This window comes from Squalius cephalus (assembly GCF_949319135.1).
Source record: "Squalius cephalus genome assembly, chromosome: 5".
NCBI lineage: Eukaryota > Metazoa > Chordata > Actinopteri > Cypriniformes > Leuciscidae > Squalius > Squalius cephalus.
The window spans coordinates 50,279,839-50,305,778 of record NC_137126.1 but is presented as its reverse complement, the minus strand read 5'-3'; the positions used below and the strand labels follow the sequence as shown (position 1 = coordinate 50,305,778).

The 25,940-nt window shown below is 43.9% G+C and overlaps 1 protein-coding gene across 2 annotated transcripts in view; it reads left to right on the top strand.

Annotated features, from left to right (window-relative positions):
* The window catches only part of mcc (MCC regulator of WNT signaling pathway), a gene marked incomplete at its 5' end in the record, with an annotated part of 102,094 nt that overhangs the window by 19,168 nt on the left and 56,986 nt on the right, over positions 1-25,940 (top strand). Inside the window, one exon of one of the 2 annotated variants that reach the window (XM_079871538.1) lies at positions 2,300-2,635. The exons of the other annotated variant lie outside the window; for it this stretch is intronic. Coding sequence (XP_079727664.1) covers positions 2,600-2,635 — 36 coding nt within the window. Of the gene's footprint in view, positions 1-2,299; positions 2,636-25,940 lie in introns of those variants that run through there. 2 annotated transcript variants of the gene reach the window in all.

Sequence of the window (25,940 nt, the reverse complement as noted above, 5' to 3'; positions counted from 1 at the left end):
TGAGACAGACTGAGTGTGTGAGACAGACTGAGTGTGTGAGACAGACTGAGTGTGTGAGACAGACTCGGAGTGTGTGAGACAGACTGAGTGTGTGTGAGACAGACTGAGTGTGTGAGACAGACTGAGTGTGTGAGACAGTGTGAGACGGACTGAGTGTGTGAGACAGACTCTGAGTGTGTGAGACAGACTCTGAGTGTGTGAGACAGACTCTGAGTGTGTGAGACAGAGTGAGTGTGTGAGACAGAGTGAGTGTGTGAGACAGAGTGAGTGTGTGAGACTCTGAGTGTGTGAGACAGACTCTGAGTGTGTGAGACAGACTCGGAGTGTGTGAGACAGACTCGGAGTGTGTGAGACAGACTCTGAGTGTGTGAGACTGAGTGTGTGAGACAGACTGAGTGTGTGAGACTGAGTGTGTGAGACAGACTCTGAGTGTGTGAGACAGACTGAGTGTGTGAGACAGACTGAGTGTGTGAGACAGACTGAGTGTGTGAGACAGACTGAGTGTGTGAGACTGAGTGTGTGAGACAGACTCTGAGTGTGTGAGACAGAGTGTGTGAGACAGACTCTGAGTGTGTGAGACAGACTCTGAGTGTGTGAGACTGAGTGTGTGAGACAGACTGAGTGTGTGAGACAGACTCTGAGTGTGTGAGACAGAGTGAGTGTGTGAGACAGAGTGAGTGTGTGAGACAGAGTGAGTGTGTGAGACAGACTGAGTGTGTGAGACTGAGTGTGTGAGACAGACTCTGAGTGTGTGAGACAGACTCTGAGTGTGTGAGACTGAGTGTGTGAGACAGACTCTGAGTGTGTGAGACAGAGTGAGTGTGTGAGACTCTGAGTGTGAGACAGACTCTGAGTGTGTGAGACAGACTCTGAGTGTGTGAGACAGACTCTGAGTGTGTGAGACAGAGTGAGTGTGTGAGACAGAGTGAGTGTGTGAGACTCTGAGTGTGAGACAGACTGAGTGTGTGAGACTGAGTGTGTGAGACAGACTCTGAGTGTGTGAGACTGAGTGTGTGAGACAGACTCTGAGTGTGTGAGACAGAGTGAGTGTGTGAGACTCTGAGTGTGAGACAGACTCTGAGTGTGTGAGACAGACTCTGAGTGTGTGAGACTCTGAGTGTGTGAGACAGATGCAGTGTGTTTTTCATTGTTTCTGACAGAGTGTTGGATGAAGATTCATCTAACATGATGACACACACCTATGATTAAGTATGTTACACAGAGTGTGTGCCAACAGAGCGATTTAATCTACTGGAGAAAGTTCTGGATCAGATGCGGTGTGTTAAAGAGACAGTGCTCCTAAAACTGAGCAGCGTTTCTTCAAGTCTTCTAAATTCAGTTAAAATCTGATTTAGTGTCATTAATGTTGAATCTGCTGCATTGCATCTTTTTGCAGTTTGTTTGAGTGTGTGGAAGTGAGAATATGATTTAAAAAATACAGAATAATTGCTTTTATGATACTTTAATGGCGCTTTTATGGTATTTCATGGCATTTTGAGAGTACATGACATGTGCGAAGTCATCTAAATTCAGATTTTAAACCCTCTAATGTTCCTCTTTATAAAAGATGCAGTGTGTCGCTGGCGACACCAAACTAAATAATACAAATAATGACTGTTTTCAAACAGGTTTTCCAGACAAAGTCAAACTTTTTTTAGCGTCTTACCCCATCAGTGCCACGTTTTTAAGAATGAGAAGTAAAATATATTATAGGTATAATATATAAAAAAAATATTTAGAGTTCCATGTTTTTTATACACATTTTTTTAGTCTTTTTAATTTTTTCTAGTTACACTCAGTGCATAAGTCTTTTCTACGAAACTTGTTTCCGCCACAGAATAAAATCTGTCTATTTTTCTCAGAATTACAAGAAATAGTCCAAATTGTATAAACTCTGTGTGTGTGTGTGTGTGTGTGTGTGTGTGTGTGTGTGTGTGTGTGTGTGTGTGTGTATGTCTGGATGTGTGTGTATGTATGTAGAAAATCCTTTGGCTTTTATCCCAAACAACTGGGAAAATAATAGAAATTAGTTGGTCATAAAGTTGGCTCTTAAAAAGCTTAAAGGAGTTGAAGTGACTATCTGAGAGCAGAGTGACTGATCATATTCCAGCCGAGGGGAATCTGACGGGCTGGAACAGACACACACACACACACACACACACACACACACACACACACACACACACACGTGTAAAACACTCCTCCTGCGGCCCCATGCAGCTGTGAGGCCCAGAGGAGGTCTGTCTCTCTCTCTCTCTCTCTCGCTCTCTCTCTCTCTCTCTCCCCTCTCCCGCCCTCCCTCGCTCTCTCTCTCTGTGTGTGTGTGTGTGTGAATCAGAGCGCTGCAGATCTGCTGTCGGGAGTCTCCGGCTGGCTAGGGGAATGTGTGGATCGCCACAACGGTTCTCAGTGTGGATTTAACCGTGTCTCTCGCGCAGGATTACCGTCGGGATTGCGTTGGGAATACCGTCGGGGATCGTGCTGGTGAAATCGAGGATGTGTGTGTGTGTCACAGAAGCAGGAGGAACGTGTTTCTCGTCGACCTCGGGTGACCGTCTCCTGCTGGAAAACCGGGATTAGATCCGAGAGTTTCGGGATCATGAACTCAGGAGTGTCTGTGAATGAGGGAAACGAGGTGAGACTCGTTTGATGAAGGTCTGACGCGCGGCTCTGAAACGGTGTGTGTGTCGTCTGACCGACACACACACACACACACACACACACACACACACACACTTCTGATGTTGTTAAACTTGTTTGAAATCTTCATTTCAGTATTTTAGCTTCTCTCTCATGTTAAATTCAGGATTAGATCGTGTTCGATCGCCCTCTCGCACCGGATATAAAACCGCTGAAATCACGTCACATTAACTTTTTATTAACAGAATCTAGTATGGAGGGATAACGGATATTATTAAATCTGCATTGAAATAATTAGGAAACGTTCTCAAGAAAATAAAAAATTGAATGTAAAGTGCAAATTGTATTAATACACACGTTTAGCCTATAGTTGGCTTAAATGATCTTGTCTCTTTAAAAGTATAATTAAAATGTCAATTATAAATTGCTTTTTTTATTTAGATAATCCTTATGAAATTAAAATGAAAAACACCTTGAAACAGAAGTTATTTTGTCAGGTATATTTGCAGCTCGCGGTTTTTTTAAGCACCTCGCGCCATGAGCTCCACATTTTAAAGAATTTATTTATTTATTGGTTCCATGTTTTTTAATACACATTTTTATATTCAGTAAAGTTTTCAGCCTCAGTTCTAAAGCCTCTCATGGGATAGACTCATTATTTATTTATTTATTTATTTATTTATAAATAAAATCTAGGGATGCACCGATATGAAAATTTTGGCCGATACGATAATTCTTTATGTTTGAAAGCCGATAACCGATATATCGGCCGATAAATCTAAATCCAAGTTTATAATTTTTGAGAGCCTGATTACAAAAACAAAAGTCTCTCCAGTAAAATCCACGTCTCAAACACACAATTATAATGTTCTCATGATACTTTTATGTAGCCGATATGACAGACTTGCGCTGCACATGTTGCACTGAACTGTATTTTCCTTTTTTGAAGTGATTTTCAATCATATTTCAAGTTATTCAAAACCATCATGTTGAACAGTGCACATCTGAAGTGTGTCTGTCATCCTGAACTGGAATATCACGTGATTTCATTGGAAAGTGTGGCAACACTTTTTTATTTTACGTTCATACATTTTGCACCATGCTCACATCTCATTAGTATTTTTTTTTTTTTACAAATATTTAATTAAATTGCTTGTATAAAAATGTATAATGGAATTAATTGTTTATTCTGTCTCTCCATAAACTAGTGCTTGTTGTTAATTACGGCCCTTAATTGTAATTGTATCAACTTTTAAATATAAAGATTATCGGTTATCGGTATAGGCCATATACCGTTATACTGTTCATATCGGTGCATCCCTAGTTAATGCACATCTTGGCGTTTCCATCCAGCGTTTTTTTTATTTTTTTTTATGCAATATACCAAAATGCACATAGAAAATAGTTGGATGGAAGCATAGCGGCTGCCACCTTGAGTTAAAGCAAACAAAAAATGCAATTTCCACTATATTCCTATAATGACTTGTAGTGTGTTTTAAGAGCTGCCATCGTTTGAGTGTCAGGGATTTACAGTCAAACCAAAATTTATTCAGACACCTTCAACATTTCTCACATTATCACAGTTTATTCGCTATAGTTTAGAAAACGTTAATAAAATATGAGCAGAACTCAGTTGATATTTGACTGGTTTTGTCCGTCCTTCTGTTAGACTGTCTCACACATGAATTATGTTGAATATCTGTCAGCTGTTAAATTTAACTACACAATTAGATAATACCAGTTTAGCTCAACCAATCACCAAGCAATGCTTCATTGTGTTCAGTCTGTGTGTAAAAAGAGCATTAGCAATTAAAGAAGAAACACTTCAGCAAAACATGATCAGCTCAAAGTGTCCGAATCAGTTTTGGTCCCAAAGTTTATATAAATGTCACTGGTAGTCACTGAATGAAGAATTATTGGGTATAATATCTCACAGTTTACTTTATTTTGCTCTCCTCACTTACATAAATGAACTACAGTGTCCTGCACACACTAGTAGAAAAATATATTTGGTGTCTAAATAATTTTTGGTTTGACTGTAATTGAATCCCGACACCAAAAGCCACACTTAATAGGGAACACCTTTGATTTGGACCTGCTAGCATAACATTTTAATTGTCCAAACACGTGTTTATCTGAGATGCTCTGAACAGCTGCTGCTTGTCAAGGAACACAGTTTTTCATGGACGAGAGAATAAAGGCTTGTGTTTAAGGATGTTCACAGATGTTTTCCGCTCGCATTGCTCCTGAAGTGAGGAGTATAAGAGCACTTAAACAGCGTCTCAGGGGGTTTACCTGCTAAATGATTGTTTACTGCATGGCATCAGAAATAATTGTGAACTATCCCTCAGTTTGTACAAGTGTTTTTAACAGTCTCACGTTCAGAACTTGGAGAGTCAAGTTTGTGTGTCGGTCAAAAATTACCGAATTGTTTTTCTTTTTATTTCACTGAAATTATTGTACTATATTTTAGTTCGATAATGTTTTTTTATTAAATATTTTGTATTTTTAGGGGATTGTATGGTACTAAATTATATTTATGCTGTATTTATAATCCATTTATTCACTTTTTGAGCTTAGACCTGAAAATACATTTCCAAATTAAACTGTGGTAAATCCAGAATGCTTTAGAGCAACAGACTTTTTGTTTTTGAGACTTCTCAGTTTGATTTCTTTTTAAAGATGACACTTGGCAGATTATTCCTGAAGAGTGTTTTGCTGCGCATGAATTCCTCTGTTTGGAGATCTGAGACAGACTTTGTTTCGGCAGACGGCCAGAAATAAGAGCATTGTTTTATAAGCACAGGCCACTGTCTATTTTTATCTGTGTGTTGCCTCTTGACTCTGATGTAGTGTGTGTTCACGTCTCTCTGTAGTGTGTGTTCAGGTCTCTCTGTAGTGTGTGTTCAGGTCTCGCTGTAGTGTGTGTTCAGGTCTCTCTGTAGTGTGTGTTCAGGTCTCTCTGTAGTGTGTGTTCAGGTCTCGCTGTAGTGTGTGTTCAGGTCTCGCTGTAGTGTGTGTTCAGGTCTCGCTGTAGTGTGTGTTCACGTCTCTCTGTAGTGTGTGTTCAGGTCTCGCTGTAGTGTGTGTTTAGGTCTCGCTGTAGTGTGTGTTCAGGTCTCTCTCTGTAGTGTGTGTTCAGGTCTCTCTGTAGTGTGTGTTCAGGTCTCTCTGTAGTGTGTGTTCAGGTCTCACTGTAGTGTGTGTTCAGGTCTCGCTGTAGTGTGTGTTCAGGTCTCTCTGTAGTGTGTGTTTAGGTCTCGCTGTAGTGTGTGTTCATGTCTCTCTCTGTAGTGTGTGTTCAGGTCTCGCTGTAGTGTGTGTTCAGGTCTCTCTCTGTAGTGTGTGTTCAGGTCTCTCGCTGTAGTGTGTGTTCAGGTCTCTCTCTGTAGTGTGTGTTCAGGTCTCGCTGTAGTGTGTGTTCAGGTCTCTCTGTAGTGTGTGTTCAGGTCTCTCTGTAGTGTGTGTTCAGGTCTCTCTGTAGTGTGTGTTCAGGTCTCACTGTAGTGTGTGTTCAGGTCTCGCTGTAGTGTGTGTTCAGGTCTCTCTGTAGTGTGTGTTCAGGTCTCGCTGTAGTGTGTGTTTAGGTCTCGCTGTAGTGTGTGTTCAGGTCTCGCTGTAGTGTGTGTTCAGGTCTCTCTCTGTAGTGTGTGTTCAGGTCTCTCGCTGTAGTGTGTGTTCAGGTCTCTCTCTGTAGTGTGTGTTCAGGTCTCGCTGTAGTGTGTGTTCAGGTCTCTCTGTAGTGTGTGTTTAGGTCTCGCTGTAGTGTGTGTTCAGGTCTCTCTCTGTAGTGTGTGTTCAGGTCTCTCTCTGTAGTGTGTGTTCAGGTCTCGCTGTAGTGTGTGTTCAGGTCTCTCTGTAGTGTGTGTTTAGGTCTCGCTGTAGTGTGTGTTCAGGTCTCTCTCTGTAGTGTGTGTTCAGGTCTCTCTGTAGTGTGTGTTTAGGTCTCGCTGTAGTGTGTGTTCAGGTCTCTCTGTAGTGTCTCACTGTAGTGTGTGTGTGTTCAGGTCTCGCTGTAGTGTCTCACTGTAGTGTGTGTTCAGGTCTCTCTGTAGTGTCTCTCTGTAGTGTGTGTTCAGGTCTCTCTGTAGTGTCTCACTGTAGTGTGTGTGTGTTCAGGTCTCTCTGTAGTGTCTCACTGTAGTGTGTGTTCAGGTCTCTCTGTAGTGTCTCACTGTAGTGTGTGTGTGTTCAGGTCTCGCTGTAGTGTGTGTTCAGGTCTCGCTGCAGTGTGTGTTCAGGTCTCGCTGTAGTGTGTGTTCAGGTCTCTCTCTGTAGTGTGTGTTCAGGTCTCTCTGTAGTGTGTGTTTAGGTCTCGCTGTAGTGTGTGTTCAGGTCTCTCTGTAGTGTCTCACTGTAGTGTGTGTGTGTTCAGGTCTCGCTGTAGTGTCTCACTGTAGTGTGTGTTCAGGTCTCTCTGTAGTGTCTCTCTGTAGTGTGTGTTCAGGTCTCTCTGTAGTGTCTCACTGTAGTGTGTGTGTGTTCAGGTCTCTCTGTAGTGTCTCACTGTAGTGTGTGTTCAGGTCTCTCTGTAGTGTCTCACTGTAGTGTGTGTGTGTTCAGGTCTCGCTGTAGTGTGTGTTCAGGTCTCGCTGCAGTGTGTGTTCAGGTCTCGCTGTAGTGTGTGTTCAGGTCTCTCGCTGTAGTGTGTGTTCAGGTCTCGCTGTAGTGTGTGTTCAGGTCTCGCTGTAGTGTGTGTTCAGGTCTCGCTGTAGTGTGTGTTCAGGTCTCGCTGTAGTGTGTGTTCAGGTCTCTCTGTAGTGTCTCACTGTAGTGTGTGTTCAGGTCTCTCTGTAGTGTCTCACTGTAGTGTGTGTGTGTTCAGGTCTCGCTGTAGTGTCTCACTGTAGTGTGTGTTCAGGTCTCTCTGTAGTGTCTCTCTGTAGTGTGTGTTCAGGTCTCTCTGTAGTGTCTCACTGTAGTGTGTGTGTGTTCAGGTCTCGCTGTAGTGTCTCACTGTAGTGTGTGTTCAGGTCTCTCTGTAGTGTCTCACTGTAGTGTGTGTGTGTTCAGGTCTCGCTGTAGTGTGTGTTCAGGTCTCGCTGTAGTGTGTGTTCAGGTCTCGCTGCAGTGTGTGTTCAGGTCTCTCTGTAGTGTCTCACTGTAGTGTGTGTTCAGGTCTCTCTGTAGTGTCTCACTGTAGTGTGTGTGTGTTCAGGTCTCGCTGTAGTGTGTGTTCAGGTCTCGCTGCAGTGTGTGTTCAGGTCTCGCTGTAGTGTGTGTTCAGGTCTCTCGCTGTAGTGTGTGTTCAGGTCTCGCTGTAGTGTGTGTTCAGGTCTCGCTGTAGTGTGTGTTCAGGTCTCGCTGTAGTGTGTGTTCAGGTCTCGCTGTAGTGTGTGTTCAGGTCTCTCTGTAGTGTCTCACTGTAGTGTGTGTTCAGGTCTCTCTGTAGTGTCTCACTGTAGTGTGTGTGTGTTCAGGTCTCGCTGTAGTGTGTGTTCAGGTCTCGCTGCAGTGTGTGTTCAGGTCTCGCTGTAGTGTGTGTTCAGGTCTCTCGCTGTAGTGTGTGTTCAGGTCTCGCTGTAGTGTGTGTTCAGGTCTCTCTCTGGAGTGTGTGTTCAGGTCTCTCTGTAATGTGTGTTTAGGTCTCGCTGTAGTGTGTGTTCAGGTCTCTCTGTAGTGTCTCACTGTAGTGTGTGTTCAGGTCTCGCTGTAGTGTGTGTTCAGGTCTCGCTGTAGTGTGTGTTCAGGTCTCGCTGTAGTGTGTGTTCAGGTCTCTCTGTAGTGTGTTCAGGTCTCGCTGTAGTGTGTGTTCAGGTCTCGCTGTAGTGTGTGTTCAGGTCTCTCTGTAGTGTGTGTTCAGGTCTCGCTGTAGTGTGTGTTCAGGTCTCTCGCTGTAGTGTGTGTGTGTTCAGGTCTCGCTGTAGTGTGTGTTCAGGTCTCGCTGTAGTGTGTGTTCAGGTCTCTCGCTGTAGTGTGTGTTCAGGTCTCGCTGTAGTGTGTGTTCAGGTCTCGCTGTAGTGTGTGTTCAGGTCTCTCGCTGTAGTGTGTGTTCAGGTCTCGCTGTAGTGTTTGTTCAGGTCTCTCGCTGTAGTGTGTGTTCAGGTCTCGCTGTAGTGTGTGTTCAGGTCTCTCTCTGTAGTGTGTGTTTAGGTCTCTCTGTAGTGTGTGTTCAGGTCTCGCTGTAGTGTGTGTTCAGGTCTCTCTGTAGTGTCTCACTGTAGTGTGTGTGTGTTCAGGTCTCGCTGTAGTGTGTGTTCAGGTCTCGCTGTAGTGTGTGTTCAGGTCTCGCTGCAGTGTGTGTTCAGGTCTCTCTGTAGTGTCTCACTGTAGTGTGTGTGTGTTCAGGTCTCGCTGTAGTGTGTGTTCAGGTCTCGCTGCAGTGTGTGTTCAGGTCTCGCTGTAGTGTGTGTTCAGGTCTCTCGCTGTAGTGTGTGTTCAGGTCTCGCTGTAGTGTGTGTTCAGGTCTCGCTGTAGTGTGTGTTCAGGTCTCGCTGTAGTGTGTGTTCAGGTCTCGCTGTAGTGTGTGTTCAGGTCTCTCTGTAGTGTCTCACTGTAGTGTGTGTTCAGGTCTCTCTGTAGTGTCTCACTGTAGTGTGTGTGTGTTCAGGTCTCGCTGTAGTGTGTGTTCAGGTCTCGCTGCAGTGTGTGTTCAGGTCTCGCTGTAGTGTGTGTTCAGGTCTCTCGCTGTAGTGTGTGTTCAGGTCTCGCTGTAGTGTGTGTTCAGGTCTCTCTCTGGAGTGTGTGTTCAGGTCTCTCTGTAATGTGTGTTTAGGTCTCGCTGTAGTGTGTGTTCAGGTCTCTCTGTAGTGTCTCACTGTAGTGTGTGTTCAGGTCTCGCTGTAGTGTGTGTTCAGGTCTCGCTGTAGTGTGTGTTCAGGTCTCGCTGTAGTGTGTGTTCAGGTCTCTCTGTAGTGTGTTCAGGTCTCGCTGTAGTGTGTGTTCAGGTCTCGCTGTAGTGTGTGTTCAGGTCTCTCTGTAGTGTGTGTTCAGGTCTCGCTGTAGTGTGTGTTCAGGTCTCTCGCTGTAGTGTGTGTGTGTTCAGGTCTCGCTGTAGTGTGTGTTCAGGTCTCGCTGTAGTGTGTGTTCAGGTCTCTCGCTGTAGTGTGTGTTCAGGTCTCGCTGTAGTGTGTGTTCAGGTCTCGCTGTAGTGTGTGTTCAGGTCTCTCGCTGTAGTGTGTGTTCAGGTCTCGCTGTAGTGTTTGTTCAGGTCTCTCGCTGTAGTGTGTGTTCAGGTCTCGCTGTAGTGTGTGTTCAGGTCTCTCTCTGTAGTGTGTGTTTAGGTCTCTCTGTAGTGTGTGTTCAGGTCTCGCTGTAGTGTGTGTTCAGGTCTCGCTGTAGTGTGTGTTCAGGTCTCTCGCTGTAGTGTGTGTTCAGGTCTCGCTGTAGTGTGTGTTCAGGTCTCTCGCTGTAGTGTGTGTTCAGGTCTCGCTGTAGTGTGTGTTCAGGTCTCGCTGTAGTGTGTGTTCAGGTCTCTCTCTGTAGTGTGTGTTTAGGTCTCTCTGTAGTGTGTGTTCAGGTCTCGCTGTAGTGTGTGTTCAGGTCTCTCTGTAGTGTGTTCAGGTCTCTCTGTAGTGTGTGTTCAGGTCTCGCTGTAGTGTGTGTTCAGGTCTCGCTGTAGTGTGTGTTCAGGTCTCTCTGTAGTGTGTGTTCAGGTCTCGCTGTAGTGTGTGTTCAGGTCTCTCTGTAGTGTGTGTTCAGGTCTCTCTGTAGTGTGTGTTCAGGTCTCTCGCTGTAGTGTGTGTTCAGGTCTCGCTGTAGTGTGTGTTCAGGTCTCTCTGTAGTGTGTGTTCAGGTCTCTCTGTAGTGTGTGTTCAGGTCTCTCGCTGTAGTGTGTGTTCAGGTCTCGCTGTAGTGTGTGTTCAGGTCTCTCGCTGTAGTGTGTGTTCAGGTCTCGCTGTAGTGTGTGTTCAGGTCTCGCTGTAGTTTGTGTTCAGGTCTCTCTGTAGTGTGTGTTCAGGTCTCGCTGTAGTGTGTGTTCAGGTCTCGCTGTGGTGTGTGTTCAGGTCTCGCTGCGGTGTGTGTTCAGGTCTCGCTGTAGTGTGTGTTCAGGACTCGCTGTAGTGTGTGTTCAGGTCTCAATGCAGTGTGTGTTCAGGTCTCTCTGTAGTGTCTCACTGTAGTGTGTGTGTGTGTTCAGGTCTCGCTGTAGTGTGTGTTCAGGTCTTGCTGTAGTGTGTGTTCAGGTCTCGCTGTAGTGTGTGTTCAGGTCTCGCTGTAGTGTGTGTTCAGGTCTCGCTGTAGTGTGTGTTCAGGTCTCAATGCAGTGTGTGTTCAGGTCTCGCTGTAGTGTGTGTTCAGGTCTCGCTGCAGTGTGTGTTCAGGTCTCGCTGTAGTGTGTGTTCAGGTCTCGCTGCAGTGTGTGTTCAGGTCTCGCTGTAGTGTGTGTTCAGGTCTCGCTGTAGTGTGTGTTCAGGTCTCTCTCTGTAGTGTGTGTTCAGGTCTCGCTGTAGTGTGTGTTCAGGTCTCTCTGTAGTGTGTGTTCAGGTCTCGCTGTAGTGTGTGTTCAGGTCTCTCTGTAGTGTGTGTTCAGGTCTCACTGTAGTGTGTGTTCAGGTCTCGCTGTAGTGTGTGTTCAGGTCTCTCTCTGTAGTGTGTGTTCAGGTCTCGCTGTAGTGTGTGTTCAGGTCTCTCTGTAGTGTGTGTTCAGGTCTCGCTGTAGTGTGTGTTCAGGTCTCTCTCTGTAGTGTGTGTTCAGGTCTCGCTGTAGTGTGTGTTCAGGTCTCTCTGTAGTGTGTGTTCAGGTCTCGCTGTAGTGTGTGTTCAGGTCTCTCTGTAGTGTGTGTTCAGGTCTCACTGTAGTGTGTGTTCAGGTCTCTCGCTGTAGTGTGTGTTCAGGTCTCGCTGTAGTGTGTGTTCAGGTCTCGCTGTAGTGTGTGTTCAGGTCTCGCTGTAGTGTGTGTTCAGGTCTCGCTGTAGTGTGTGTTCAGGTCTCTCTGTAGTGTCTCACTGTAGTGTGTGTTCAGGTCTCTCTGTAGTGTCTCACTGTAGTGTGTGTGTGTTCAGGTCTCGCTGTAGTGTGTGTTCAGGTCTCGCTGCAGTGTGTGTTCAGGTCTCGCTGTAGTGTGTGTTCAGGTCTCTCGCTGTAGTGTGTGTTCAGGTCTCGCTGTAGTGTGTGTTCAGGTCTCTCTCTGGAGTGTGTGTTCAGGTCTCTCTGTAATGTGTGTTTAGGTCTCGCTGTAGTGTGTGTTCAGGTCTCTCTGTAGTGTCTCACTGTAGTGTGTGTTCAGGTCTCGCTGTAGTGTGTGTTCAGGTCTCGCTGTAGTGTGTGTTCAGGTCTCGCTGTAGTGTGTGTTCAGGTCTCTCTGTAGTGTGTTCAGGTCTCGCTGTAGTGTGTGTTCAGGTCTCGCTGTAGTGTGTGTTCAGGTCTCTCTGTAGTGTGTGTTCAGGTCTCGCTGTAGTGTGTGTTCAGGTCTCTCGCTGTAGTGTGTGTGTGTTCAGGTCTCGCTGTAGTGTGTGTTCAGGTCTCGCTGTAGTGTGTGTTCAGGTCTCTCGCTGTAGTGTGTGTTCAGGTCTCGCTGTAGTGTGTGTTCAGGTCTCGCTGTAGTGTGTGTTCAGGTCTCTCGCTGTAGTGTGTGTTCAGGTCTCGCTGTAGTGTTTGTTCAGGTCTCTCGCTGTAGTGTGTGTTCAGGTCTCGCTGTAGTGTGTGTTCAGGTCTCTCTCTGTAGTGTGTGTTTAGGTCTCTCTGTAGTGTGTGTTCAGGTCTCGCTGTAGTGTGTGTTCAGGTCTCTCTGTAGTGTCTCACTGTAGTGTGTGTGTGTTCAGGTCTCGCTGTAGTGTGTGTTCAGGTCTCGCTGTAGTGTGTGTTCAGGTCTCGCTGCAGTGTGTGTTCAGGTCTCTCTGTAGTGTCTCACTGTAGTGTGTGTGTGTTCAGGTCTCGCTGTAGTGTGTGTTCAGGTCTCGCTGCAGTGTGTGTTCAGGTCTCGCTGTAGTGTGTGTTCAGGTCTCTCGCTGTAGTGTGTGTTCAGGTCTCGCTGTAGTGTGTGTTCAGGTCTCGCTGTAGTGTGTGTTCAGGTCTCGCTGTAGTGTGTGTTCAGGTCTCGCTGTAGTGTGTGTTCAGGTCTCTCTGTAGTGTCTCACTGTAGTGTGTGTTCAGGTCTCTCTGTAGTGTCTCACTGTAGTGTGTGTGTGTTCAGGTCTCGCTGTAGTGTGTGTTCAGGTCTCGCTGCAGTGTGTGTTCAGGTCTCGCTGTAGTGTGTGTTCAGGTCTCTCGCTGTAGTGTGTGTTCAGGTCTCGCTGTAGTGTGTGTTCAGGTCTCTCTCTGGAGTGTGTGTTCAGGTCTCTCTGTAATGTGTGTTTAGGTCTCGCTGTAGTGTGTGTTCAGGTCTCTCTGTAGTGTCTCACTGTAGTGTGTGTTCAGGTCTCGCTGTAGTGTGTGTTCAGGTCTCGCTGTAGTGTGTGTTCAGGTCTCGCTGTAGTGTGTGTTCAGGTCTCTCTGTAGTGTGTTCAGGTCTCGCTGTAGTGTGTGTTCAGGTCTCGCTGTAGTGTGTGTTCAGGTCTCTCTGTAGTGTGTGTTCAGGTCTCGCTGTAGTGTGTGTTCAGGTCTCTCGCTGTAGTGTGTGTGTGTTCAGGTCTCGCTGTAGTGTGTGTTCAGGTCTCGCTGTAGTGTGTGTTCAGGTCTCTCGCTGTAGTGTGTGTTCAGGTCTCGCTGTAGTGTGTGTTCAGGTCTCGCTGTAGTGTGTGTTCAGGTCTCTCGCTGTAGTGTGTGTTCAGGTCTCGCTGTAGTGTTTGTTCAGGTCTCTCGCTGTAGTGTGTGTTCAGGTCTCGCTGTAGTGTGTGTTCAGGTCTCTCTCTGTAGTGTGTGTTTAGGTCTCTCTGTAGTGTGTGTTCAGGTCTCGCTGTAGTGTGTGTTCAGGTCTCGCTGTAGTGTGTGTTCAGGTCTCTCGCTGTAGTGTGTGTTCAGGTCTCGCTGTAGTGTGTGTTCAGGTCTCTCGCTGTAGTGTGTGTTCAGGTCTCGCTGTAGTGTGTGTTCAGGTCTCGCTGTAGTGTGTGTTCAGGTCTCTCTCTGTAGTGTGTGTTTAGGTCTCTCTGTAGTGTGTGTTCAGGTCTCGCTGTAGTGTGTGTTCAGGTCTCTCTGTAGTGTGTTCAGGTCTCTCTGTAGTGTGTGTTCAGGTCTCGCTGTAGTGTGTGTTCAGGTCTCGCTGTAGTGTGTGTTCAGGTCTCTCTGTAGTGTGTGTTCAGGTCTCGCTGTAGTGTGTGTTCAGGTCTCTCTGTAGTGTGTGTTCAGGTCTCTCTGTAGTGTGTGTTCAGGTCTCTCGCTGTAGTGTGTGTTCAGGTCTCGCTGTAGTGTGTGTTCAGGTCTCTCTGTAGTGTGTGTTCAGGTCTCTCTGTAGTGTGTGTTCAGGTCTCTCGCTGTAGTGTGTGTTCAGGTCTCGCTGTAGTGTGTGTTCAGGTCTCTCGCTGTAGTGTGTGTTCAGGTCTCGCTGTAGTGTGTGTTCAGGTCTCGCTGTAGTTTGTGTTCAGGTCTCTCTGTAGTGTGTGTTCAGGTCTCGCTGTAGTGTGTGTTCAGGTCTCGCTGTGGTGTGTGTTCAGGTCTCGCTGCGGTGTGTGTTCAGGTCTCGCTGTAGTGTGTGTTCAGGACTCGCTGTAGTGTGTGTTCAGGTCTCAATGCAGTGTGTGTTCAGGTCTCTCTGTAGTGTCTCACTGTAGTGTGTGTGTGTGTTCAGGTCTCGCTGTAGTGTGTGTTCAGGTCTTGCTGTAGTGTGTGTTCAGGTCTCGCTGTAGTGTGTGTTCAGGTCTCGCTGTAGTGTGTGTTCAGGTCTCGCTGTAGTGTGTGTTCAGGTCTCAATGCAGTGTGTGTTCAGGTCTCGCTGTAGTGTGTGTTCAGGTCTCGCTGCAGTGTGTGTTCAGGTCTCGCTGTAGTGTGTGTTCAGGTCTCGCTGCAGTGTGTGTTCAGGTCTCGCTGTAGTGTGTGTTCAGGTCTCGCTGTAGTGTGTGTTCAGGTCTCTCTCTGTAGTGTGTGTTCAGGTCTCGCTGTAGTGTGTGTTCAGGTCTCTCTGTAGTGTGTGTTCAGGTCTCGCTGTAGTGTGTGTTCAGGTCTCTCTGTAGTGTGTGTTCAGGTCTCACTGTAGTGTGTGTTCAGGTCTCGCTGTAGTGTGTGTTCAGGTCTCTCTCTGTAGTGTGTGTTCAGGTCTCGCTGTAGTGTGTGTTCAGGTCTCTCTGTAGTGTGTGTTCAGGTCTCGCTGTAGTGTGTGTTCAGGTCTCTCTCTGTAGTGTGTGTTCAGGTCTCGCTGTAGTGTGTGTTCAGGTCTCTCTGTAGTGTGTGTTCAGGTCTCGCTGTAGTGTGTGTTCAGGTCTCTCTGTAGTGTGTGTTCAGGTCTCACTGTAGTGTGTGTTCAGGTCTCGCTGTAGTGTGTGTTCAGGTCTCTCTCTGTAGTGTGTGTTCAGGTCTCGCTGTAGTGTGTGTTCAGGTCTCACTGTAGTGTGTGTTCAGGTCTCGCTGTAGTGTGTGTTCAGGTCTCTCTCTGTAGTGTGTGTTCAGGTCTCGCTGTAGTGTGTGTTCAGGTCTCTCTGTAGTGTGTGTTCAGGTCTCGCTGTAGTGTGTGTTCAGGTCTCTCTCTGTAGTGTGTGTTCAGGTCTCGCTGTAGTGTGTGTTCAGGTCTCTCTGTAGTGTGTGTTCAGGTCTCGCTGTAGTGTGTGTTCAGGTCTCGCTGCAGTGTGTGTTCAGGTCTCGCTGTAGTGTGTGTTCAGGTCTCGCTGTAGTGTGTGTTCAGGTCTCTCTCTGTAGTGTGTGTTCAGGTCTCGCTGTAGTGTGTGTTCAGGTCTCTCTGTAGTGTGTGTTCAGGTCTCGCTGTAGTGTGTGTTCAGGTCTCTCTGTAGTGTGTGTTCAGGTCTCACTGTAGTGTGTGTTCAGGTCTCGCTGTAGTGTGTGTTCAGGTCTCGCTGTAGTGTGTGTTCAGGTCTCGCTGTAGTGTGTGTTCAGGTCTCTCTGTAGTGTGTGTTCAGGTCTCACTGTAGTGTGTGTTCAGGTCTCGCTGTAGTGTGTGTTCAGGTCTCACTGTAGTGTGTGTTCAGGTCTCGCTGTAGTGTGTGTTCAGGTCTCGCTGTAGTGTGTGTTCAGGTCTCTCTGTAGTGTGTGTTCAGGTCTCACTGTAGTGTGTGTTCAGGTCTCGCTGTAGTGTGTGTTCAGGTCTCAATGCAGTGTGTGTTCAGGTCTCGCTGTAGTGTGTGTTCAGGTCTCTCTGTAGTGTGTGTTCAGGTCTCGCTGCAGTGTGTGTTCAGGTCTCGCTGTAGTGTGTGTTCAGGTCTCTCTGTAGTGTGTGTTCAGGTCTCAATGCAGTGTGTGTTCAGGTCTCGCTGCAGTGTGTGTTCAGGTCTCGCTGTAGTGTGTGTTCAGGTCTCGCTGTAGTGTGTGTTCAGGTCTCTCTGTAGTGTGTGTTCAGGTCTCGCTGTAGTGTGTGTTCAGGTCTCACTGCAGTGTGTGTTCAGGTCTCTCTGTAGTGTGTGTTCAGGTCTCTCTGTAGTGTGTGTTCAGGTCTCGCTGTAGTGTGTGTTCAGGTCTCTCTGTAGTGTGTGTTCAGGTCTCGCTGTAGTGTGTGTTCACGTCTCGCTGTAGTGTGTGTTTAGGTCTCGCTATAGTGTGTGTTCAGGTCTCGCTGTAGTGTGTGTTCAGGTCTCGCTGTAGTGTGTGTTCAGGTCTCGCTGTAGTGTCTCTCTGTAGTGTGTGTTCAGGTCTCTCGCTGTAGTGTGTGTGTGTTCAGGTCTCGCTGTAGTGTGTGTTCAGGTCTCTCTGTAGTGTGTGTTCAGGTCTCGCTGTAGTGTGTGTTCAGGTCTCTCGCTGTAGTGTGTGTTCAGGTCTCGCTGTAGTGTGTGTTCAGGTCTCGCTGTAGTGTGTGTTCAGGTCTCTCGCTGTAGTGTGTGTTCAGGTCTCGCTGTAGTGTGTGTTCAGGTCTCTCGCTGTAGTGTGTGTTCAGGTCTCTCTGTAGTGTGTGTTCAGGTCTCTCTGTAGTGTGTGTTCAGGTCTCTCTGTAGTGTGTGTTCAGGTCTCGCTATAGTGTGTGTTCAGGTCTCACTGTAGTGTGTGTTCAGGTCTCACTGTAGTGTGTTCAGGTCTCACTGTAGTGTGTGTTCAGGTCTCTCTCTGTAGTGTGTGTTCTGGTCTCGCTGTAGTGTGTGTTCAGGTCTCGCTGTAGTGTGTGTTCACATCTCGCTGTAGTGTGTGTTCAGGTCTCTCTCTGTAGTGTGTGTTCAGGTCTCTCTGTAGTGTGTGTTCAGGTCTCTCTGTAGTGTGTGTTCAGGTCTCTCTGTAGTGTGTGTTCAGGTCTCGCTGTAGAGTATATAATTAATTTGAATATAATATTAAAATTAATTCTAATTAATTATAATAATATTTTTTTATTAATATAAATAATTTTAAATAAATGCTTTATTATTATTATTATTGTTATTATTATTATTAATTATAGGTGAGATTAGCTTGGACTGATGTCAGTAGATGTAAAGCATCTCCGGATCAGTCGGAACAGAAGCGGCTCTTCTCCTCTGTGTCGCGGGTTCGGGTCACTAATGTCCTCAGATTTAGCGGGTTTGTAAAGCTCTCGCTCTGATCGATGTGAAGGGAGGAGAGAGAGAGTGTGTGAGAGAGAGAGTGTGTGTGAGAGAGCTTGTGTTGTGTGTGACAGCCGAGACTGTGATTTATGACGGACTCACTCGAGAGGAAAACACTGCGATTTACAGGCCCTTCAACAATGAGCCAGTGTGGATTATATGACACCAGCTTTTATTCTCTGCACATTTACAGCGTGCTTTATGAAACCCGCGGGGTTTCCGCTCAATACACAGCGCTTTATTATTGCACAGCAGCTCATTAGTTAATAACCTTAATGAATTGATGTGTGAAATCAATCAAGGAGGGTTTATGCATTTGAAACTTCCTGCCACTGTCTAATTCTGAAACCCAATAATTCATGCAGAGTCAAAGTCTGGTTCACTCTTCTGTCTTTATCATTCTGTCTAATACTCTACTGAATCAGGCATGATGATATCTGAGAGTATCGACTGACCGCTGTGAGTGAGTGAGTGAGTCAGTGTTTGTGTGTGTGTGTGTGTCAGTGAGTGAGTGAGTCAGTGAGTGAGTAAGAGTGAGTGAGTGAGTGAGTCAGTGAGTGAGTCAGTGAGTGAGTCAGTGAGTGAGTCAGTGAGTGAGTCAGTGAGTGAGTCAGTGAGTGTGTGTGTGTCAGTGAGTGTGTGTGTGTGTGTGTGTGTGTGTGTGTGTGTGTGTGTGTGAGTGAGTGTCTGTGAGAGTGAGTGAGTGAGTGAGTGTGTGTGTGTGTGTGTGTCAGTGAGTGTGTGTGAGAGTGAGTGAGTGTGAGAGTGAGTGAGTGAGTGTCTGTGAGTGTGTGTGTGTGTGTGAGCGAGAAAGAGAGAGTGAGTGAGTGAGTGAGTGAGTGAGTGAGTGAGTGTGAGAGAGAGAGAGAGAGAGAGACAGAGAGAAAGATGTGTGTGTGAGTGTCATTTTAGTGTCATTTTTAATATGTGTCATATAACACTCAGATTAAGGCTGGGCGATATATCGATATAAAAAATATATCGATATATTTTGAAATGCGATATGGAATTAGACCATATCGCATATATCGATATAGTTCAAATTTTCAAATAGTCCGCCCCTCCTTCCACTCTGCGTGCGTGTTTAGAGCATGTTATGTTATGAGAGGCGAATCATGACTACTTCAGAAAACCCAGCACAATAGGAACTACCAGGCAGTGACATAAGTGTATGCTGAAATAAAGTTTTTCACCTCAGAAACACGGACTTTCTTGTCCTGTCAGCCGTTATACTGTGCTCGGAGCGCACCGCACACTCTTCAATTGCACGCGCAAATGCGGCAGCGCGCGCTGTGTATCGCTTCACTGTAGGCTATATAAAGTGCAAAAGAAACTACGAGCATGCAACGCCGTTACGTTGTAAATTACACGAAATAAAAGTAATGCAGGTATGATTTTCATTCTATTCACCAGGAGCAGTTTCCATGTTTCATTAACAGTTATTGTTAATATTGTGTATTCACCATGGTAACTGTCGTTCTTAACCCCAAAATGCCACTTTATTTTTCTTTGTGTTATTTTTTAGATTTTTAAATGACTGTAGTGGCTCATACCACATTGTATTAACAAAAACTAGTTTGGGACTGCTATTTAATAGCTTTAGCATTGGCCTACTGTTTATTTATTAGTAGACTAGTCTTTACTAGTCATATTCTTACAATTTATGTTAAGTAAAGGGGGACAGTACTTGTCATAATCGTGCAGCCCTAAGGTGAAGAAATCTGTTTATAATTTATTCATTTGATTTTGCAACTGTTCACTGAAATAGCCAGTTTCAATAAAACTACTTGTGACATGTCATATTTGGCTTTGACTTTGACTGAACATTTGCTCTCACTTTGCGGAAAAAATATCGGGATATATATCGTATATCGATATTCAGCCTAAATATATCGGGATATGACTTTTGGTCCATATCGCCCAGCCCTAACTCAGATCATGGTTTGCACAGAGATGCTGGTGGACGTTCACTGTCGGCGTTTCTGGAACATTGCTCAGATGTTTGAGTCGCCGCTGATGTTTAAATGATGAGTGATGAGGAAGACTGATGTATGAAGTGAAGCCCTCATGATTGTTGGTGTTGTAAAGGCATGACTGTGCAGCTGCTCAGATGTTTCGGCGCACAGATGGACGAGTTTAAATAGATTTTTATGGAAGTTTTGACGTTTTCATCAGTGGTTAGACCGTAGTTTGCATGGTGAAATATTTTCATAAATCTTTAAAGTAACCCTCATTTAAAATGCACCACCACAGCCGTACACAATTACACACCTTCAGCTGTTGTGTCGTATACAGTGTTATCATAGAGTGTGTGTGAGTGTGAGAGTGTGAGAGAGTGAGTGTGAGAGAGTGTGAGAGAGTGTGAGTGTGAGAGAGTGTGAGTGTGTGTGTGTGCGTTTGTGTGCGCATTTGTGTGTGAGAGTGTGGTGTTATACTGTGTGTGTGTGTGTGTGTGTGTGTGTGTGAGAGTGAGTGAGAGAGAGAGTGTGTGTGTGTGTGACTGTGAGTGTGTGTGCACGTTTGTGTGTGACAGTGTGTTATTATACTGTGTGTGTGTGAGAGAGTGTGTGTGAGTGTGTGTGTGTTTGTGTGCGTGTTTGTGTGTGAGAGAGTGTGTTATTATAGTGTGTGTGTGTGAGTGTTAGAGAGAGAGTGTGTGTGACTGTGAGTGTGTGTGTTTGTATGCACATTTGTGTGTGAGAGGGAGTGTGTGTGTGTTTGTGTGCGCGTTTGTGTGTGAGAGAGTGTTATTATAGTGTGTGTGTGTTTGTGTGTGAGAGAGTGTGTGTGACAGTGAATGTGACTGTGAGTGTGTGTGTATGTATGTGAGAGAGAGGGAGTGTGTGGGAGTGTGACTGTGTGCGTGTGTGTGTGTGTGTGTGTGTGTGTGTGTGTGTGTGTGTGTGTGTGTGTGACGCTGAGGCCTCTGAGCGAGTGTGTACAGAGATAATTCACCTTTCACAGATCATTAAGCTGGAAAACGAAGGTGTGAGCTCCTCGAGCTCCTTCACCTCTTCAGGCAGAATAAACAGAGCGTTTACTCCGCAGCCTCGGCTCATAAACACCTCTGAGCACAAACACACACTTTATTTCGCGCTCTCAGTTTTCATGGGGAAATTATATATATATATTTATTTATTTTTTCCTACTTGGAGAAAGATCTCCAAAAATGATATCTTGACATTTTCTAGGATTTTGTTAATAATGATGATTAAACTATATTTTGTCTTGCTACGTTGATATTTCAAAATATAAATTATATATTTTTTTTTAAATGATACTTTAAATATGAAATTAAAACGAGTGAGTCAACATGAGTCATTCATTCAACCGATTCATCTAAGCAACTGATTCATTTTGGAGTCAAGTGACTCCAGTTCACATGCTATACGTCCTAAATAGTATTTAAAGTAGTTTGTCTAATATTCTGCTACACACTCACAAGTATGTCGTCTTTCTTCACAAAAAGGGCGACGCAGCAACTGTCTTTATGAATGTGTCACTGAATCAGTCACTCACCCGTTTCCTTCAAAATGACCAAACACAGCTGTGTGAAGATGCACAACAGTGTAATAGTTCAGCTTAGACGTAATGTAATACTTAGGACACTTTTGAAGTCAAACCTAGTGTGATATGCAAATGAGATGCAAATAAGATTTAAAGGGAGAAGTTTTTCATGCAAATAAAATAACTTACTAAACTCAATTTTATAACGTGTTTTTTTTTTGTTTTTTTTTTGCGATACGTTTTGTCTAGGATAATATCGGAATTGCCCCTGTATGAGTTTTGTTTTTTATATTTATATCATATGATATAATCAAGTTCAGTCAACTTTATTTGAATAGCGTTTTATACTAGGATGCATGAAATATCGGCCACCATATCGGTATCAGCCGATATATGCTCATTTTTAATGTTATCGGCCCAATAAGAAAATTTGGCCCATATATTAAAGCCGATAAATACTGTATTATTCCCTTCAGATGCGCACTGTTCAACATGATGGTTTTGGCTTGAAATATGATTGCAAATCACTTCAAAAAAGGAAATTACTGTTATGTGCAGCACAAGTCTGTCATATCGGCTACATAATATTATGTGTGTGTGTGTTTGTGTGAGTGAGTGAGTGTGTGTGTCAGTGAGTGTGTGAGTGAGTGAGTGTGTGAGTGTGTGAGTTAACATGAGAACATCATAATTGTGTGTTTGGGACGTGGATTTTAATGGTGAGACTTTGGTTTTTGTAATCAGGCTATTAAAAATGATATAAAAATTTGGATTTAGATTTATCGGCCGATATATCGGTTATCGGCTTTCAAATATAAAGAATTATCGGTATCGGATAAAATTTTCATATCGGTGCATCCCTAGATTTATACAATGTGATTGTATCAAAACAGTTTCACAATGACAAACGTTCATAATTAAGTAAACAAATACAATTTTGGCTGTGAAGCAGCTCTAAAAAGACAATAGTGTCATTATTCAGCTGAATTTATTTCAGATTTTGTTCTCATCCATTACTTTAAAGTTGTTAGTTACATTTTTGACACAGTATTGTCGGTTTATGATTCAGTGACTAATTTAGAAAGAATGAATCAGCTGTTTGAACAAATCAGTGTAGACTCACTCATTAAGCTGCCACCTACTGGCCATTTTAGTTTCATACTTATGCTGTCAATAATTGTATCCCTTAAAACTCATCTTTGATCACCAAAATGACATATTTAAGCATTTTTACCTTGAAAATTTTTTTTCTTCATGACGTAAAATATCTTGAATGTAACTCGACACCCTCGCCTCATTTAGTATGCACGGTTCTATGAATATGCAAATGAGCCCCGCCTCCACTCACTCACTCAGCTCAGAGATCCACTGGTTGACGATCACACGTTGATCTGATTGGTTACAAGGTAGTTTGTGACGTCAGAAACACCAGCGATTTCAAAGCGTGTTTTTGAGACTGTCTTTGGTTCACTGCAGTTTTAAGGAGGAAATACTCAGCAATGCTGTCGACTTATGAACTTACACATGCTTTGACTTAAAGCAGATTAAAAACACCACATAGACACATAAACAACATTAAAGGCTGGATTTTCACCACACATTTAAAAAGTATCAGTTCTTTGTTTTGAAATATCAAAGTATACCAAAAGATGTAATTTTTTATTATATGACAATTGTGCACACTCTGATGTAAATTGTAATTGTGTACTTAGTGTTAACTGTGTATTCTCTGTATGAAGCTGCACTGTTTTAAAGGAGAACTCCGGTCAATTTTAACATTGAGCTCATTGTTTTGTACATTTGGAGTGCTGTCAATACAGAGAACAACGACAAAAATCGGTGTTGCCTACACCGAGTTATTCTATTTTTAAAATTTGCACCCTGTTGACTTCAATAGGGCAAGTAGTAAGCCTGCTTTTTAGCCTCTTAACATCCTTTAAGTGTCATTACAAGTGCACAGAAAATGTGAGTGATTCTTTCCGAGTGAACACGGGTGGATTTGACTGCAGTAGATGTTAGAGATATTAATAAAAACGAAGTTAATTCAGCCAGCGCTCATACCTTTGTTTACATCCTGTTTTCGGTGGAACGCCATAGTAATCGATTGTCGAGTTCACGCGCATAGGTTTAGTTACCAATGATCACGCGCGTGAACTCGACAATCGATTACTATGGCGTTCCACCGAAAACAGGATGTAAACAAAGGTATGAGCGCTGGCTGAATTAACTTCGTTTTTATTAATATCTCTAACATCTACTGCAGTCAAATCCACCCAAGTTCACTCGGAAGGAATCACTCACATTTTCTGTGCACTTGTAATGACACTTAAAGGATGTTAAGAGGCTAAAAAGCAGGCTTACTACTTGCCCTATTGAAGTCAACAGGGTGCAAATTTTAAAAATAGAATAACACGGTGTAGGCAACACCGATTTTTGTCGTTGTTCTCTGTACTGACAGCACTCCAAATGTACAAAAAAATGAGCTCAATGTTAAAATTGACCGGAGTTCTCCTTTAAGCATTTTCACCTTCATCAAATGACGTGTCAAAGTGATTTGGTTTGATCAGTTTTTATGAAGCTCACTGCAGTTTGTGAAGTCCGAGATCATTGGCGTTGGTGTTATTTCAGCGTGAGGATAGTTGGTAGGCAGGCATGTGTAAGATCATTGCTCAGTCATGTGATCCTCCAGCACCTGATTTGTATGTTACTCTTATATTTGGCTGTGCGTTTGGCAGAATGTGGATGTTATGGGGCGATTTGTGCCTCGTAACATTTTGAAGAGCGCTGCTGTTATACAGTGTGTCTGGGATGCTTTAGTTTTATGTACGTTTGATGTGTTGAAAGACCAAGTGTCCAGCTGTTAATGAGCTTTATTTATGAACACAGACTTTGTGTTTCTCATTAACGGGAAAAAGCTTTGCCATTCCTGTCTGATTAAAACCATGCTTTAGAGGTAGATCTACGTAACAGGCCTTTGAAGTCACAGATAAATTTGGGTTGAAATGACTTGAATCTTTGGATCTCGCTCTCGTATTGTTTGTACAAAGCAAGGCTAATTGGATTCAGAGCTCTCCGAGATGCAGATGCTCTTGCTAATGAACAGAGAAACTGCGTTAGAACTGGTTTTGAAGGATCTGAGTGTGTAAATGTTTGTGCTGTGATATGGAAATGATCCTCTGTGCTGTTGTTGTTGGTGTGTGTGTGAGGCGTTTTCCTCCTCGGTGTTTGACCTTGAGCCGATCTGCTCTCCAGCGGGGTGGAGATCCTTTTCCTGATGGGAATTTCAGAGCGTTTACATCCTGACGACATTCCCAATGGGAAACGAATAGTTTGAATAGTTTGCGATGGGAAAGGGAGGAGGTGACTAGCAAGTACAATATTTAACATATAGAATCAGGCTATTTATTAATTATATACATCGCACATTCTGAGCTTTTATCAATTAATCGATGAATCTTAAATCCTAAGTGGGGATTTAATTATGTTACTCAACAACCACTTGCTTAACCAACACAAAATAGCTTGGTTTTACAGTGAATATTGGGAATATGACTGTCACTTGTGGTGAAAATCCATGTGTAAGTTCATAAGTCGACAGCATTGCTGAGTATTTCCTCCTTAAAACTGCAGTGAACCAAAGACAGTCTCAAAAACACGCTTTGAAATCGCTGGTGTTTCTGACGTCACAAACTACCTTGTAACCAATCAGATCAACGTGTGATCGTCAACCAGTGGATCTCTGAGCTGAGTGAGTGAGTGGAGGCGGGGCTCATTTGCATATTCATAGAACCGCGCATACTAAATGAGGCGAGGGTGTCGAGTTACAATTCAAGATATTTTAAGGCATGAAGAATTTTTTTTCTTGGAAAAAGAAAAACATTTAAATATGACATTTTGATGAGTTTTAAGGGATACAATTATTTACTAGAGGGGGACTTTAACAAGTGCTTTTAAATTTGCTCTATTTTCGTAGTGTGAAAAAGTAACTGCTTTACATGAAAATGTGATCTGTAAAATCATCATACATAACAGAGAGGCATGAAAATATAGTTGAAAAGGTCTCTACTGTATAGCAGAATACAACTAGCATATGTGTTTCAGTTAGAGACCAAACTATACCAAGTATTTGTATGAAAAAGCATGTGTAAACAGTGTACACACATGATGCTTTTCGCACCATGTTGTGGTTTGTAACTTTGCGAAACACGAGTAAATCATAGCAGAGGATGATGTATCTTTATTTCGAGCAGGAGATCTCGAACAAGCAAACACAACGTAAGATCATGGAGTGACATTGACAGGCTGCTTCGCTAAAGCAATAGGATCATGACACAGTGTTTTCCAACCACTTACTACAATTTATCATGTTTATTGTGGTAAATTTTGAGTTAATCTGTTAAAGGGGAGGTATAATGCCCTTTTCACAAGATGTAAAATAAGTCTCTGTGTGTGTGTGAAGTTTTAGCTCTAAATACCCCACAGATATTTTTATATCGCATGTTAAAATTGTCACTTTTTGAGGGTGAGCAAAAACACGCCGTTTTTGTGTGTGTCCCTTTAAATGCAAATGAGCTGCTGCTCCCGGCACAGGGGGCGGAGCTTCAACATCTTGTGTCCTTTTACCTCACACACACACGCACTGAACATTTCAAACACTTTTAGCCTTTTATGTTCAAACCGGAGTCAGACAAAGATGGAGAGACTCGAGAAGAAGAGACAACATGTAGAAGCAACAGGACATTTCTGAATGGTTAGTTGATGGATTTATGAAGCTGATGTGGAGTTATCTTCTAGTCATTGCTTAGCATATTCTGTCATGATAATCTATAAATCGTGTTCAGGGGGGCGGGGTTTATGTAAATTCTAGGGTTGGTGATGTCACTAACCCGGGAGGAATGTGGTGTAGTCTCTACCAGCCGTTTGTTGTAGTCCTTAAAAAGTGATTTCTGTAAAAGCAAATATCTCCCTTTGCTCTGAACGTTGAGCGTTGTAACTTTGCAGATGTTGATTATGATCAAACAGCAACATTACACACTAACTAAAGTTAGACAAGTCAAATCATAATCAACCACCCCTTTAAGGGAATAGTTTTCTCGCTGTAGATTTATATTATAACTCTGGCATGGTATAGTTTGTTAATGTGTAGGCTGCTATTTTTCATAACAAATTGTATAGATGCATAAAAAAAGTCAACAGTGGCTCAAGTTTAGTAACGAGGAGCCATCAATGATCTTACCTGTAATTACATCCTTATTGTAACAAATGCTACAGTACATCAATTACAAGTCAAGTCAGCTTTATTAATACAG